This window comes from Zingiber officinale, chromosome 9B, assembly GCF_018446385.1.
Source record: "Zingiber officinale cultivar Zhangliang chromosome 9B, Zo_v1.1, whole genome shotgun sequence".
In the NCBI taxonomy this organism is placed as follows: Eukaryota; Viridiplantae; Streptophyta; class Magnoliopsida; order Zingiberales; family Zingiberaceae; genus Zingiber; species Zingiber officinale.
The window spans coordinates 111,940,701-111,957,394 of record NC_056003.1 but is presented as its reverse complement, the minus strand read 5'-3'; the positions used below and the strand labels follow the sequence as shown (position 1 = coordinate 111,957,394).

Genomic DNA, 16,694 nt, shown 5'->3' with positions numbered 1-16,694 from the left:
ACGATAGGGACCTAGAGGAGAAATTGGTTTTGGCCTTCCAATGAGCTTGAGTATCCCGTGCTCGCCCTGAACACACAACTTAAGTTCATCGATAATAACTCATTCCACTAGAGAGTTATTATCGCACTACCGCACCAATCCCAAATTACATTATGGGCTCCTTCTTATCATGAGTGTGTTAGTCTCCCTGTGTTTAAGATTACAAATGTCCACTAATTAAGTAAGTTACTGACAACTCACTTAATTAATATCTAGCTCCAAGAGTAATACCACTCAACTTCATGTCATGTCGGACTAAGTCCACTTGCAGGGTTTAACATGTCAATCCTTATGAGCTCATCTTGGGGACATTCTCAACCTAGATAACTAAGACACAGATTCCTTCTATAATCAACAACACACACTATAAGTAATATCATTTCCCAACTTATCGGGCATATTGATTTATCGAGCTAAACCTCACCCTTTGATAAGTCAAAGAAATAAATATTAAACATATGTGCTTGTTATTATATTAGGATTAAGAGCACACACTTCCATAATAACTAAGGTCTAGTTCTTTTATTAAGTCAGTACAAAAAGAACTTACCTAAAATAGTCCTGCTCAATACACTTAGAGTGTACCAGTGTAATTTATTAATCAAGATAAACTAATACTTAATTACACTACGACTATTCCGATGGTTTGTTCCTTTCCATCTTAGTCGTCAGCAACTGTTTATAATTTATAGAGAACCAATAACATGATCTTCTAAGCGTGACACCACACTCCATGTTATCTACAATATAAATTAATTGAACAATTACATTTAACAAATAAATACAGATATTGACCAATGTGATTCTTTTATTTCAACAAATAAATGTTTACAAAAGCTAGGCTTTTAGTATACACTCTAACACTTAGGTATATTGTCAAAAATCGAAACTCTAGAGGTGGATTGCACCAACATTATAAACCCAGTGGGCGGTCACTCCGAGCCATCAGATCAAGGGTTACAGAAAACGAAGCCGGGATCAGACCGTGAAATTTGAAACAATGCTTGTCACATCAACCGCGGATATCTACCTATCACATCAAGCGTGTGGCGGTAGAGATCAGGACATGTGGCGACTGGTGACAGAGAAGTAATAATGAGGCTTAATTAAAAGGCATGGGCAGCATGCTATGCAATAATGAACAGAGATTTGCGTGGTCTTCCAAAAATGGGGAGGATGTCAGCAACCAATGAAAGATGTGCATCCAAAGAAGCTATAAGAAGTGGAAAAATTGCTAAGTATCATTGCCAACCATCCAGATCGGCACAGATCTCTGACTAAAAAACAGCCGAGCAACGGCTTTAAACCCGGGATAGTAATTCACAACCGAGCGACGACTTTAAACCCAGTTCAGCAATTCACAGCCGAGCAACGACTCTAAACCCAGGGGATAAACAACTTCAGTATCCTTCATAGCCAAGCGACGTCTCTAAAACCATGACAGCAAGTGGTAGCCGAGCGACAGCTCTAGAAGCCTAGAATTACTGATCAGTCGTAAAGGTCACCGGAGATACTGCTTGTCCAGTCAGTCGGACTTACAGCCTCCTTCGACTAGACTTGAGGGGAAGGCTTGTGATGCGGCGATGAAGGGAGACCCACTGAGCATGAGTCAAGGGTGAAGGTAGCAGTCTACGTGGAGGTCAGAGTTAGGGAAGTCAAACCCAAAGGACCAATGGGCTCACCAAAAGTGGGTCGAGCAGTATTCGGCGTCAACTGTCGATCGGTCTAGAAGTGTCTGATCGACCAGCAGGTTCAGGGTGCAGATTGCTCTTCCGAACAGGGTCGGTACAAACAAAACATCAGATGCTCGCAATTGACTAATCGAGTGTCGGGCCGACCGGAGCTCATGTACGGTCGAACCAGAAACAATCTGTCAAACTGATTCACTATGGAGAAGAGCAACGAAGATTGACTGGACGGGGATCCCTGGCCAAGCGGCTCCCCCACTCAGCCAGACAACGAGACCCCTCCCATATCTTTTAATATTCCTCTGGGAGGTAATACCGCTGATAACAGGGCATAGTCAGCAGGTAAATCGTACGATGAAAGCTTCTAATGTCTTGTTAGGGATTTATATATATGCCCTGTTAAGGTATGATGTCAGAGATATTTTTTTGACATGTCTTTTCATAGGATGGTTAAGAAAACGTATCCATGCCTTGGGGAGCATGCACGTTATCTACTGTATCACTATATAAAAAGAGGTCTATGCATCAACGGAAGTATGTGCTATTTATTATTTATACTTGTACTTTCAATGCTAATACATTGCTCTATTTTTTTTTTTACTGTTTCAATGAATTGCTCTATTTTTTTTTTTACTGTTTCAATGATTAACTTAGTATCGAAGGACCAATATAGAAACTTTTCTCTAATCCAATACTGATATTTCTTATATTATAGATTGAAGTAAAGTCTTCCTACAATTAACCGAGGAATCATATCTCTAATTAATTTTCTTTATAATTTTTAGAATGGATCAATAAATATATTAAAGCAACTAAGTTTGACCACACAATACAATAAACATCTTCTTTAAAAAAGAATTAATATAAAATTACAATTTTGAAAATAAACACACTTCTGACTATATTTTATTATTATTCTCATGCGACTCAAATTGCACCACCAAATGTGTTCTCTGCACATGCCTAACACATATTTCTTCTAACAAAATCCCGGCCACGGTGCAACGATTAGATTTTTTAAATGATTAACCAGACATTTAACCAGTAAAGTGTGATATAAAGGTGACAGATATACCAAACTATCAAGTTAAGAAATGTCAAGATATTCCAAATTGTCCTTGGCTACCCTTTCTTTTCCTGGCCATGCAAAGACTTGGTCCTCGTGCTCCCACATGAGCCACTTCTAGCACTCTTGTCCAAAACCCTTGCAATCCGTGTATCGCTCTCGAGAGCCTTCGCTATCACCACCACCAGGCCCTTCAATTTAATGCTCATCATTTCAAACCTTATCTTGGCTATGATCTGTCAACTTCTTCTTGTCGGACTCACTTGTTTGGACTGCATAAGGGTGTGCATTGGTTCTAAATTCTAAAGCACCAAAATACAAAAGAAATGGAAGTAAAATCAAATTACAGTAAATTAAAAGTCCGATTTGATAAAAATTTATTTATATTCGTTATATATATATAATCAATTAATTAAATAATTTATTAAATTAAATGAATAAAATTGAATGTATTTAATTTGTTAATATTTAATATTTATGAACTAAGATTATACAATCGAGAGTTATGATGTAAGAGGAGAGATGAGCACCTTATGCAATAAGGGTTCAAATCCTCACTTAAAGTATATTACATATTGGGAGTACTTACCTAAAGCACATTTTATCTTGGGAGTTTAAAAATTTTATGATGTTGAACCTTTTGTCAGTATTCATTTGTATTTTTTTAATTTATCCTGATAGTCGATATAAAATTTCTATAAGATCGACTCTCATTCATAATTGATTGTAAATTATTAATCAAATTCATTAATAAAACTTAAAAAAAAAAATCAAAACTACCAAACAAGATTATAATATTATATTCAATAACCTGTCAAACAGATTTAAAATTTTCAAATAATCAATTAAATTTAAATTGAAATCTTAAAATTTAAATAAATCAAGCTCACTCTCATAAAAATAAAATTAAATCAAGCTGGAATAATTATTAATTTTAGAGCCGACTCGATTAACTTATTAAATAAATTCACATAATATAAATTTTGATTGATTTGACTTATTCGTCGTTCTAATTATTGATAAATAAGCCGAAGATAGTTTCACTTCTAAATTAACATTGAGAATTCTTTAATATGATAAATAAGCCGAAGATAGTTTCACTTCTAAATTAACATTGAGAATTCTTTAATATGATAAATAAGCTGAAGATAGTTTCACTTCTAAATAAACACCGAGAACTTTTTATTTTGTTGTTTTTGGACTTGATTTTGCTTAGTGATGCAATGAATAATGGGTGACCCTAGAGATTGAATAGGGACAATAGTCAAGTAGGTGATGTGATAGTCAAAAATTAAGAAAAGGTGGTAATCAAGGTTGAGGACTACGTGTCCAAGTAGGTCACTCCCCGGGGACTTAGCTCTCCTTATTTTTCATGGGCAAAGCTCATGGTCTACTTTCGGTCGGCTCAACGTCGGTCGGACTTCCAAGGCTCAGTCCCATCTCTTCTCATGGACAAGACTTCCAGTCTACTCTCGGCGGACTCCTCGTTGGTCGGACCCAGGGCCCAATCCCTCTCACTTCTCATGGGCAAGATTCCCAATATAATTTACTCCCGGCTGGCTCCTCGCCGATTGGGTCCTAGGGTTCAGTCTCCTCACTTCTCATGGGTAAGACTCCCAGCATATACTCAATAGGTCCTAGTGCCGGTAGGATTTCTACCACAGATATTTCAATATTCTGCCACATGCAAACCACATAACCTTTCTCTACCCAATAGGAGTTCATCGTACATCCTCCATCACCTGATATACCCTAACACCTGATATTCTCTGATGTCTCATAATTGCGAAGATTATAAAAAGCAGTATAAAAAAGGAGGTCCTCTCTATTAGTTAGGTACGCGCATACATATATATCTATTACAGTTCTATTTTTTTATACTTTTTTTCACTCAATCACTTTTTGACTTGAGCATCGAAGTGCTTATGCCGACCTCTCCTGATTTTCGCTTTAACATTCTATGAGTTTGTTTTTCCGTGCGTGCAGAGATGAGGAAGGCGCCCAGAGCCCCTTCTTTGATTCAACTCATCAACTTTCTTCTCGTTCAAAGTCTCCTCATGGTCAACCGCGTAGCCACATGTCCAACACGCCATCTCTTATGCTTTAAGGCATGATCACTTAGAATGGAATTCACTTGATCAGCAGTTCATACAAGAGGCGTGTAATGAACTAACTAGCTAGTTTAACTCCAACTATCTATAAATTGCTACCAAATGTTTCACTTTAATTTGATATGTGTATGACATTTGGCATAGCATTGCATGAAATTTGCAGAAAATAATCTGAAAGCAGTAGGAAAATGATGGTCGAGTGATATCAAGGGTGCTGTCTTCCTCAAAGTTGTGAGCCATCCAATTCTGACTCTTGGAAGGGTGCAAGGAACTCTGTTCCCTTGAGCTGTATCTTTGACTCTATTCCTCTCTGGAAGGCTTCTGGCTACAGAATGGAAAGATTTACAGGCATGAAAGATATCTTATTTCCTTATGAACTCTTACAAGATTCAGCTGTGGAAGTGACATTTTCCTACCTATATACACATAATGACTTGAAACTCCAAACTCAAGTCTGCAAAACAGTATAGCAATTTTCACAATTCGCCATGAATGAAGACTACTAATGGAAGCTGTGGTGGTGGTCTGTCCATGGCCAGAACACAGATTGATCGTCTCCCATGTTACACAGCAAGCTGCTGAAGCTGGTTTCTGCTGAAGCTGGTTTCTGGTCCATGTGATCAGTTTGCTCGAGTGATTGTAAGGCAGGCAAAATTGTTCTTGAGATCTCCAAGTTAATCTCTAAGCTGTTCTCACTTCTGTTGCTCCAAGAACCTTCAGTTTCCTTGTTGAGATTGATGATGAGGTCATCAGATGTTTCTCTGCCTCTGAGTGCCAAAATCTGTAAACTTAACTTGTTTAATATGATCATAGTAAAAAAAAAAAAAAAAAAAGAGTACTTTAAGCGATTAAAACTTGAACCTCAGCTTGAAGCTTCTTGTTTCGGTCAAGGAGGGAATCATTTTCTGTCCTCATGGCCTCAAATTGCCTCTTGAGCGCATCATAATCCTTCTCCAATTGCTTGGACTTCGACCTCGCCCTCCGATTTTGGAACCAAATGGCCACCTGCCTCTGCCGCAGGCCGAGGGCCTTGGCCAGCTGCACCTTCCTCTCAGGCTCGAGCTTGTTCCCCAGCTCAAAGCTCCTCTCCAATGTCCTCACCTGCTCTATGCTCAGCCTTTTCTTCTTCTTCTCTCCGACCGCTGACTCGTCGTCCGACAATTCGTCCTCATTCATCATCTCATCAAAGGTCACACACCTCTTTCCGGGAATTGGACTTATCCCTGCATTGGGTGGAAGGAGGGAATTGGAAGAGGGGAGGGAGGAGGAAGAGGAGGAGGCCATTCCATTGCAAGCCATCAGCTGCTACACAGGAGAGGAGTACTCAAGAAACATGGTCTGAGACAAACAAAGAAAGGATCTGCACACTTCAGTTATAAGCAGCGAGGGGACGTAAAGTGAGTAGTCACTCATGGTGATGTAGAAATAATCAGCTGCATTTGCTCATTTTCAGCGTGATGTTTCCATTTCTTTGATCAGACGCAAGAAAACGATCGATTTGGCTTTTTCTAAATAACTAATCATTTGTGTGTATTAAACCTTGTGTTTTGATTTCCAGTGGCTCTTTATAGCTGAAAATTGAAAACGAGCCTTAACGAAATGATAAAGTTATTGTGATGTAGCAGTCACAGATTTGATCTTACAAAGTAGAGCATGGTACAATAGATCCTTTTCTAAAAATCCATATTAAGGAAAACTTCGTGCACTATACTATTCTTTATTTATAGCTGAAAACTACTCGCCCAACAAAAATTTGTAATCTGGCCTTAACCCTCATTGCTACTGCAGTAAATTAAATACCGGAGGACGTTAATAAGTTAATTAATGGAAGAAAGAAAAAAAATTATTCCAAGGGAAATAATTCAAGATAGTGTGCATCTTATGGCTTGGTGCTTTCCGCACTGTACGATGTTGACAGATGGGTGCGTAATTTTTATTGACAGAAATTGCCCTGTCCATCCATTTGAATGAAAAATGGGCTGCAATACTTATTACGAATGCTACTAAGATTATGTGTGTTTTTAAAACTTGAGTATCCTAGAAGAGTCATCAATTTAAATTGGATTGTCCTGTCATTTAAAACCTGAGTATCCTAGAAGAGTCATCAATTTAAATTGGATTGTCCTGTTAAATAATTTAAATGGACTGAATTTAATAATATATTTAAAAACAGACCTAAATAAGCTAGCCCACACGGATCAAAATGGGCGAGACTCAGGTTGGCCCACGAGTTGAGAGGGAATGTTTTTCTTCTAAATGTTTTAATAATATGTATTTTGTAGTGATAGTTGTGAATTTTTGTGTCAATTGCTTTGGCTAATATGCATAACTGTAAAATCAAGAATTAAGAATTTTATTGGAGATTGTTTTAGAAAGTTTATTTATGAAATGAAACCCATTTTGGGTTGAGCTTAGTTGGGGATTTCCTAGCTCGTCCTTAGATGATGAATTTTTGATGGACCAGTCCACCCGTCGCAGGCTGATCCGTCAGACAACTCTAATTCTTAGCACTAATTCTTTAAGTTTCATTATAAGTCTAGAACTGTAAATAAGCCAAGCTAAATCAAGTTTTATAGTGTTCAAACTTATTTAATAAGATAACTGAATTAAATTAAGCAGAGTCTAAGAATGAATCAAATCATTGAAATAGTTGGCTTGACTTGATTTCTTTTTTACAAATTTGAGTTTGACTTGAGTTTTGTTTTATTTATTTATTTAGATGTTATCAAGTTCTCAATTCAAAGTTATTTAATTGTTTAAAATTTTTATCATTTTAGACTTGTTTGAGTGGTTATTAACTTGATAATACTTTATTTTTTGTTCATTTTGAAAATTTCTTTATTTATTTACTAACCATGTTGATAAGAGTTTTTGTGATGAATATAATTAATAAACTTTGTTCACGAATGATATGGGAAATAGTGGATAACTTGAGTGCTAGGGCAGAGACGGTCGTCAAGATGACGTGATAGTCAAAAGTTAGGAGGAGGTGGCGATTAGGGTTAAAGACTACGCGTACAGGCAGTCCATTCCTCTACGCCCGACAGTCTTTAAGCTGATCGGACCCCCAGGGCTCAGACCCCTCATTTCTCATGGGAAAGACTCCCAAACTAATCCAGTCAGCTTTACGCCGATCAAACCCCTAGGGCTCAATCCCCTCACTTCTCCTGGGCACCATCCCAGCCTTACTCCTAGTCGATCTCTTAGTCGGTCGAACTTCTAGGGAGACAAAGTTATCAGAGAATCACAACTTATTAAAGAATAACAGCTATTCGTTAGGGAATATTCCAATACTATGCCATATACAAACCGTGGAACCTTCCCCTACCCAATGAAAGCTCTTCGTACATCTTCTTTCACCCAACACTCCCTGACATTCAATATTCTCTGATACCTTATGATTGTGGGGTTTACAAAAGATAGTATAAAAAGGGAGTTTCTCTCCGTTGGCCAGGTACATGCGAGATAGTAGTCTTACTTACACACACGCATTTACTGTTCTTCATCTTTTTCCCGTTCGACCTCTCTTCTGACTTAGGCGTTGGAAGGCCTGCATCAGGAACATCTTCCCTAGTTCTTGCTCTAATGCTTTCGGGTGCTTGGTCCGTGGTGTTTGTAGGGCCATGGGTACCATCATCGATCCTCTCCCCTAGTCTCCAGATTCCTCTCTTGGTCAACGTTCTTGCCAACGTCACCGGTACCCCCATCTGACTCAGCTTCTGGATGAGATAAAATTTAGCGCCATTAGTGGGAACACATTCACCTGCTCCGAAACGCGAAAATGGAGAACACTTGTAAAATCAACGTCACTATGACGCCCGAGGAATACAAATTATGTAAGGAGACCAAAATACAAGCAACTTTAGAAAAATAGACTGCGGATTCTCACTTGTGTCACACACCTGTGGCCTCGAAAGAAGGACCCTCCGCCTTTGACGGAAGGTCCAAGAGGAAGTGGCCATGTGACTTCCCCTGGGCATTGTATCAAGCCCCTGGAGAAGGTGGCAGCAAAATGGAGCAATCTCAGACCTCCTTGGCCGAGAACTCGCCCTCAAGAGACCCAAGGAGAAAAGACCTAGCCATTCAGGAGACGCCTGAACAACTTAGTGTTTCTTTCTCCTAGGAAGTGATCGACGATAAACTTCCTAGGAGTTATAAACCCCCGTCTATTGGAGAGTACGTAGGTAATAATGACCTAGAGGATCACCTTTGAAATTTTAGAACGCTACTCTATTGCATTAGTACAGCAATGCAATAAAATGTCAAGTGTTTCTGAACACTCTCTTCGGCTTAGCGCAAAGATGGTTTGATAGGCTGCCAGTTGGATCTATTACCCGCTTCAAGGAATTTAGAAACGCTTTCTTGCACCATTTCACCAATAGCAAGAGGTACCAGAAGACTAACCATAGTTTATTTGCGCTCAAACAAGGAGCTACAGAGTTCTTAAGAGCATACATTAAGTGTTTCAACCAAGTAACTCTAGATGTTGTTAGCAATTCGAGCCGCAAAAATCACTTTTTGCGTTGCGGAAACCCCGAAGCTAGCCACGGATCCGTGCAAAGATAAATAAAAATTGTACATGTACATGTTTGTCTACACTAGATCTACCTTAGATCTACATGAAAAAGAAGTATACCCTTGTAGCGATGCCCTTCGCTTATCCCGCTCGTCCAAATGATTGCCGTATCTCGTAGAGTGTCAATTGTACACTCCTCTACACATATCCGCACAGACAAAAGATGGAGAGAACCACTTAGAGTGTGCTAGCACCCTTGAGAGGTTTTGGCAATGGAGGAGAGGGAGAGAAGAAGAAGAGAGGAAGAAGATGAAGTCTTGAATTCACACCCCTTGAATTCCCTTACTATGGTCGGCTACTCTTGGGAGGTTTTAAACCTCCATGTAATACCAAGAGTCATGGCTCTTGGTCTCTCTCATGAGGTGACACACAATGATGTAGCCTTGATGATGTGGAACATCATCATTGGCCGGACCATGCCAAGTCACAATGAAGTGTCATTTGGTCAAGTCAAACTTGACCCTTCATCTTCCCTCTCAAGTCAAGTCAAACTTGACCTCTTATCTCCCATGGTTGATCAAATCTAACCTTTGATTCAAGTCAATTTAATTTAATGAATCTCTATTCATTGAATTAAATTGACTCAATGAATCATAGTCTAAATTAGACTCATTTGACACATGAATCAAATTGAGTCCAACTCAATTAGTCTAATTTGGATTACTCTTAATCCAACTTGGTTCATCACATCAACCTAATCCTCTTGGTCCATCATATGAACCTAATCTCCATCTAATTGCCCTTTGTGTGTGACTCTATAGGTTCTTGTAACGTTGGCAATGCTCCTAAACCCATTTAGAAACATAAGTAATGAGCGGTATCTAGCAACACATCATTACTACCCAAGTTACAAGAATATTGAGATCCAACATCACCATTGTGACTACTAATTATGACTCTCACAATATGTGACAATGTCCTTCTATCCTTGACATCTAAATTGATTAATTGAGACATAGACCGTGTCATCCTCTAATCAATCTATGTCTTGAACTCTAAGTAGACTCACTCTAATCAAATGAGCTCAATATCTCATATTGACCTATTTGGGCATGACCATGCACTTAGTGGTCTCACTCTATCAAGAATCATGATGTCACTCCTGTCATATAGGAGAGATAGATTTCATCTATCACTCACATCCCTCCGCATAATTTGTTACATACCCAGTAGTCGCCTTTATAGTCCACCCATTGTGACGTTTGATGAAGCCAAAGTATGCAACTCCTTATGTAGGGAACCATGGTGACTTTAGGTCCAAGGACTGATAGTCATACTAATAGTCACATGAGAAAATATATGACACTCATATAACGATCCATGATACTTTTTTATGGCGGGTCATTCAGTATACATTCTCCAATGCATACCCATGTGTCAACTTGATATCTAATATCCATGACTTATGAGATCAAGTCATCAAGTTGACCTACATGCTAGTCTTATCGCATTAACATTGTCCCTGAATGTTAATACTTGACTAGGAATGATTAAGAGTAGTGTTCTCTATATCATCTCATTATCAATTCAACGAATCGATTGATATAGATAAGAACCTTCTACTCAAGGATGCTATTATACTCAGTTATTTGGGACCAATACAAGTAAGTATAATAATCATAAAGAAATGCCTTTATATATATATATATATATATATATATATATATATATAGGAATATGATACATCGAGTTCATACAGCAATCATCACATGATTGGCTCTAGGGCTCTCACTAACAATCTCCCACTAGCACTAGTGCCAATCAGGGTAGGCTCTAACACCCAATGACCTAGTGTGACCATCATACTTTCTCTGTCCCAAAGCCTTGGTCAAGGGATCAGCGACGTTAGCCTCTGTGGGTACTCTGTAAATTTTCACATCACCTCTATCGATAATCTCTCGAATGAGATAGAAACGCCGTAGTATGTGTTTGGTCCGCTGGTGTGAGCGAGGTTTCTTAGCCTGCGAAATTGCTCCATTGTTGTCACAATAGAGCTTTATGGGATCGGTTATGTTAGGAACCACCCTAAGCTCAATAATGAACTTACGGATCCAAACTGCCTCCTTTGCTGCTTCTGATGTAGCAATATACTCGGCCTCTGTTGTAGAATCAACAACTGTGTCCTGCTTTGAACTCTTCCAGCTCACAGCACCACCATTCAAGCAAAACACGAACCCAGACTGCGATCTATAATCATCCTGGTCAGTTTGAAAGCTGGCATCACTGTAACCCTTTACAGCTAGCTCGCTATCACCTCCAAATATCAAGAAATATTATTTAGTTCTTCTCAAGTAGTTAAGAATATTCTTGACCGCTATCCAGTGACGTTCACCTGTATCTGACTGGTATCTGTTCGTCATGCTCAAAACATACGAAACATCAGGACGAGTACATAGTATGGCGTACATGATAGATCCTATGGCTAAAGCATAAGGGATCTTATCCATGCAGTCTCTCTCCTCTCTAGAAGTGGGACTTTGAGTCTTCGAAATACTCACACCATGTGACATTGGCAGAAATTCTTTCTTGGAATTCTACATGGCAAACCGTAGTAATACCGTGTCAATTTATGTACTTTGACTTAGGCAAAGCAATCTCTTAGATCTATCTCTATAGATCTTTATGCCTAGAATACAGGTTGCTTCACCTAAGTCCTTCATTGAGAAACAATTCCCTAGCCAAGTCTTTACAGACTGCAGCAAAGGGATGTCATTTCCAATGAGTAGTATGTCATCCACATACAATACAAGGAAGATAACTGTGTTCCCAACAACCTTCTTGTAGACACAGGGTTTATCTTCATTCTTGATGAAACCAAACTATTTGATCGCATCATCGAATCGAAGATTCCAGCTCTGAGAAGCTTGCTTTAGTCCATAAATGGACTTATGCAGCTTGCATACTCTGCCAGTATGCAGTGGATCTACAAAATCCTCAGGTTGTGTCATGTACACATCCTCAAGCAAGTTTCCATTCAGAAATGCGGTTTTGACATCCATCTGTCAGATCTCATAATCATGGTATATTGCAATAGCAAGTATGATCTGAATAGACTTAAACATCGCTACTGGAGAAAAAGTTTCATCATAGTCAATACCATGAATTTACTTGAAGCCTTTAGCTACCAAACGACCCTTATAGGTAATAAGTCCATTCATGTCAGTCTTTCTCTTAAAGACCCACTTACACCCAATGTGTTTGACGCATTCAGGTGGATCAACCAAAGTCCATACTTGGTTAGTGTACATGGATTTCATCTCGGATCTCATGACCTCTAGCCATTTTTTAGAATCTGGTCTCATCACAGTTTCCTTATAGGAGGTAGGCTCATTCTCAATGAGCATAACATCGTCATGGTCAGACAAGAGAAAAGAGTATCTCTCAGGCTGATGACATATCCTATCAGACTTGCGAAGAGATAGGTCTACTTGAACTGGTTGTTGATCCTCAACTCCTTGTGCAACAATCTCATCATCCACAACATTTTTTGGTTCCAGTTCAACTTCCATCAAGGCTTCAGTGCTATGGTTCACATCTTGAACTTCCTCAAAGATCAAACGTACTCCCACTAGTTTTTCTAGAAACAAAGTCCTTTTCTAGAAATACCCCACTCTTAGCCACAAACACTTTGTGGTGACTGGGAATGTAGAAGTAATATCCCTTCGTTTCCTTGGGATATCCTATAAATAGCACTTATCGGATTTGGATCCAAGTTTGTCCGAGACTTGACGTCGAACGTAAGCCTCACAGCCCCAAATCCTCATAAAAGATATCTGGGCATCTCTCCCAGTCCATATCTTATATGGTGTCTTTATCACAGCTTTGGATGGAACACGGTTAAGTGTGAAGGTTGCTGTGTCTAGAGCATATCCCCAAAAAGATATAGGAAGATCTGTGTGACTCATCATAGATCGTACCATATCTAATAGGGTTCGATTCCTCCTTTCGGATACATCATTCCACTGTGGTGTTCCAAGAGGAGTGAGTTGGTATATAATCCCACACTCAGCTAGATAGTCATGAAACTCATGGCTAAGGTATTCATCACCTCGATCTGATCGAAGTATCTTAATATTCTTGCCTAGCTGGTTTTGTACTTCATTCTTGAATTCTTTAAACTTTTCAAAGGATTGTGACTTATGTGTCATCAGATACACATAACCATATCTACTGAAGTCATCAGTAAATGTAATGAAGTACCTATAACCACCTCTGGCAGTGACATTGAAAGGGCCACATACATCACTATATATAAGTCCTAACAAGTCAGTTGCTTTTTCGCTGTGTCCACTAAAGGGGGTCTTGGTCATCTTGCCTAGTAGGCATGACTCGCATATCTCATATGATTCAAAATCAAATGAGTTCAGCAAACCATCTTTATGGAGCTGGGATAAGCGATTCTCATTTATATGACCTAAGCGACAATGCCAGGGATAGGTTCGATTCATTTCATTTGACTTGAACCTTTTGGTACTTATGTTATAGATGGGGTTCTCTAAGTGTAGAATGTATAGTCCGTTATCGGAGGTGCACTACAATAGAACATATCGTTTAAATAAACGGAACAACATTTGTTCTTTATTATAAACGAAAAACCTTTCTTATCTAAACAAGCAAGTGAAATGATGTTCTTTGTGAGAGCAGACACATAACAACATTCATCCAATTCTAATACAAGCCCAGAGGGTAGAGATAGAAAGTAAGTTCCTACAGCAACAGCGGCAACCCGTGCTCCATTGCCTACTCGTAGGTCCACCTCGCCCTTCGTCAATGCCCTGCTATTTCTCAACGCCTGCACATTAGTACAAATATGAGAAGCACATCCGATATCTAATACCCACGATGAAGAAATAGAAAGATTGACTTCTATAACATATATACCTGAAGTAGAAATCTCATTTCTCTTCTTCTTAAGATCTTCTAGGTATCCTTTGCAGTTTCTCTTCCAGTGCCCGGTCTGACCGCAGTGGAAGCAGGTAGCATCCTTAGCAACCCCTCCTTTAGGTTTTATTACCTTGCCTTTGCCCTTGGCTTGGGATTTTCCCTTAACTTTAGGCTTGCCCTTGCCTTTATGCTTTTGCACCATCAAAATGGAGTTGGGCTTTACCTTCTTAAGGTTGAGCTCAGCAGTTCGCAACATGCTTAACAGCTCAGGCAGTGGTTTATCAATTTTGTTCATGTTGTAATTCATGACAAATTGACTGTAACTTTCTGGCAAGGATTGCAAGATCAAGTCAATGGCTAATTCTTGGCCAAGTGGGATTCCCAACCTCTGCAGGTTCTCTATGTACCTAATCATCTTGAGTACATATAGACCTACGGGAGTCCCATCTTGCATCTTGCACTAAAACAGTGCCTTAGAGATCTCGAATCTCTCGTGCCTTGCTTGTCCTTGATATAGTTGACGAAGATGTTCAACCATATCATAAGCAGTCATCAACTCGTGTTGCTTCTGAAGCTCAGAGTTCATGGTTGTGAGCATGAGGCATGACACATCTAATGCATCATCTTGATGCTTCTTATAAGCATCTCGATCAGCTCGTGTGGCAGTGGCAGGAGGTGCCTCCTGAATGGGCTGCTTCAGGACGTACAATTTTCTTTCTTGTGTGAGAACAATTCTCAGATTCCTGTACCAGTCTAGGAAATTAGCTCTATTGAGCTTGTCCTTGTCAAGGACAGAACGCAGGGAGAAAGTGTTCGTGTTTGTCGACATGGTAATCTATAACATAAATAAAGCAGAAAGTAAATATCATATTCCACTAATCATTTAATTAGGCCTTTAAGTAAATGATGCTCCCAGTGAATTATAAGGCTTTTGTAGAATCAAGTCATAGATGTGGTCAAACCACACTCATAGATTTATACCAATTAGCTATAATTCTCGCGGGACAAGATCCACATTATACTACGCCTTGAGTTAGCTTTGGCTAAATCGCCCAAGACTTAGTATGATCGGTAGATAACTAATTACCAATTATATCTTTATGCAACTCTTGTTTTTCCAACCATTGGAAAATTCCTATAGTTTACCCGATTCAATTGAGTTAACTAGTTATACTCAATCTCATTAAGTTTGTCTTCAGCCAAGCTTTGATAGGCGGGACCAAGATTGTCCCTCCGCACTCTACCAAGATAATATGTGTTGCTCTGCTTTGGCAGATTCAACAACAACAAATGATCGAGATAGTGATGGGTATCAAACTTGGTAGGAATTTCAAGTTGACTTGATTAAGATCTAATCTAATCATGAATGTGTATCATATACGCATTAAGGCACTGATTACCCTACATTAGCATGCATCGCATACACACAAGTAATCATATATACTGATTAATTAACTTGTGACGAGGTCATGGCCCTACTACGATCTTCTCAAGCTAATGAGAAGATCAGACAGCCAACCTAGGGTCAACGACTTCTTCAAGCACCTCCTTTTGACTGTGTGTTTGTTGGATCGAGAAGCGCTAGAGGGGGGGGTGAATAGCGCTCGTGGCTATTTCATACGATTATCGGAAAACTATCGGAGTAATTAAAACGCAGAGGAATAAAAATTAACACAGAGACACACAGGGATTTACTTCGTTCGGAGCCTAAGGCGACTCCTACTCGAAGGCCCGCGATCCTTGATCGCTTCCGGTGGGCAACAACTATAAGCTCGATAAGAATTACAAACTAATTACAATGAAAGTATTATAACAACTTTATACCGACAACTTAAAGAAGAAGAAAGCAGAGCTCTGGGTCGTCGGAATTTTGCAGCAGCACTTCGGAATGGTTTTGTTAGCACTACGTTGAAAACAGAAAGCCTGGAACTTGATGATCTGAAGTGCTGGTTGAAACCCCCTTATAAAGGGTGTTCAAGGCGCCTTGAAGGCTGTTCAAGGCGCCTCCATGCTACCGAGTCCTCCGCGTGGATCAAGCTTGAACTGGTTGAACTTCATCTGCTTAAGGTGCCTTATACCCTGCTCAAGGCGCCTTCCAAGGCGGCTTATAATCCCTTCAAGGCGCCTCCATGGATGCTTCGCAGCCAGGTCAGCTTTTGCACCTGAGGCACCTCCAAGCTCCATGGAGGCTCCTCGGACACTGTTCATCCGAGGGAAAACTTCATTATTCTGTACCTGCAAGACATGTTAGTCCAAACAATATCCTGTAACATAGAGTTAGCATAAACAGCAGCATGAATATGATAAAGAATATTATGACAGTCTCCGGG

The 16,694-nt window shown here is 39.5% G+C and overlaps 1 protein-coding gene across 2 annotated transcripts; it reads right to left on the bottom strand.

Annotated features, from left to right (window-relative positions):
- Positions 1-4,918: 4,918 nt before the first annotated feature.
- On the bottom strand, positions 4,919-6,284 carry LOC122024377 (homeobox-leucine zipper protein HOX21-like). 2 transcript variants are annotated; one of them, XR_006123405.1, is made up of 3 exons: positions 5,766-6,284; positions 5,321-5,685; positions 4,920-5,229 (listed from the first exon to the last, which is right to left on the bottom strand). XR_006123405.1 is itself a non-coding variant. In XM_042582995.1 (2 exons), the coding sequence occupies exons 1-2, from the start codon at positions 6,201-6,203 to the stop codon at positions 5,407-5,409; spliced, it is 717 nt and encodes a 238-aa protein (XP_042438929.1). In that variant the 5' UTR covers positions 6,204-6,284; the 3' UTR covers positions 4,919-5,406. The 2 variants fall into 2 exon arrangements, 1 of the variants encoding a protein (XP_042438929.1); XM_042582995.1 differs by having other exon boundaries at positions 4,919-5,685.
- Between the last annotated feature and the right edge of the window lie 10,410 nt (positions 6,285-16,694).

Excerpts from the sequence above, each read along its gene's own strand:
- LOC122024377 (XM_042582995.1), bottom strand. The coding sequence starts at position 6,203 with ATGGCTTGCAATGGAATGGCCTCCTCCTCTTCCTCCTCCCTCCCCTCT. Across the intron at positions 5,686-5,765 it reads ACAAGAAGCTTCAAGCTGAG|ATTTTGGCACTCAGAGGCAG; the intron begins GTTCAAGTTTTA and ends TTAAGTTTACAG.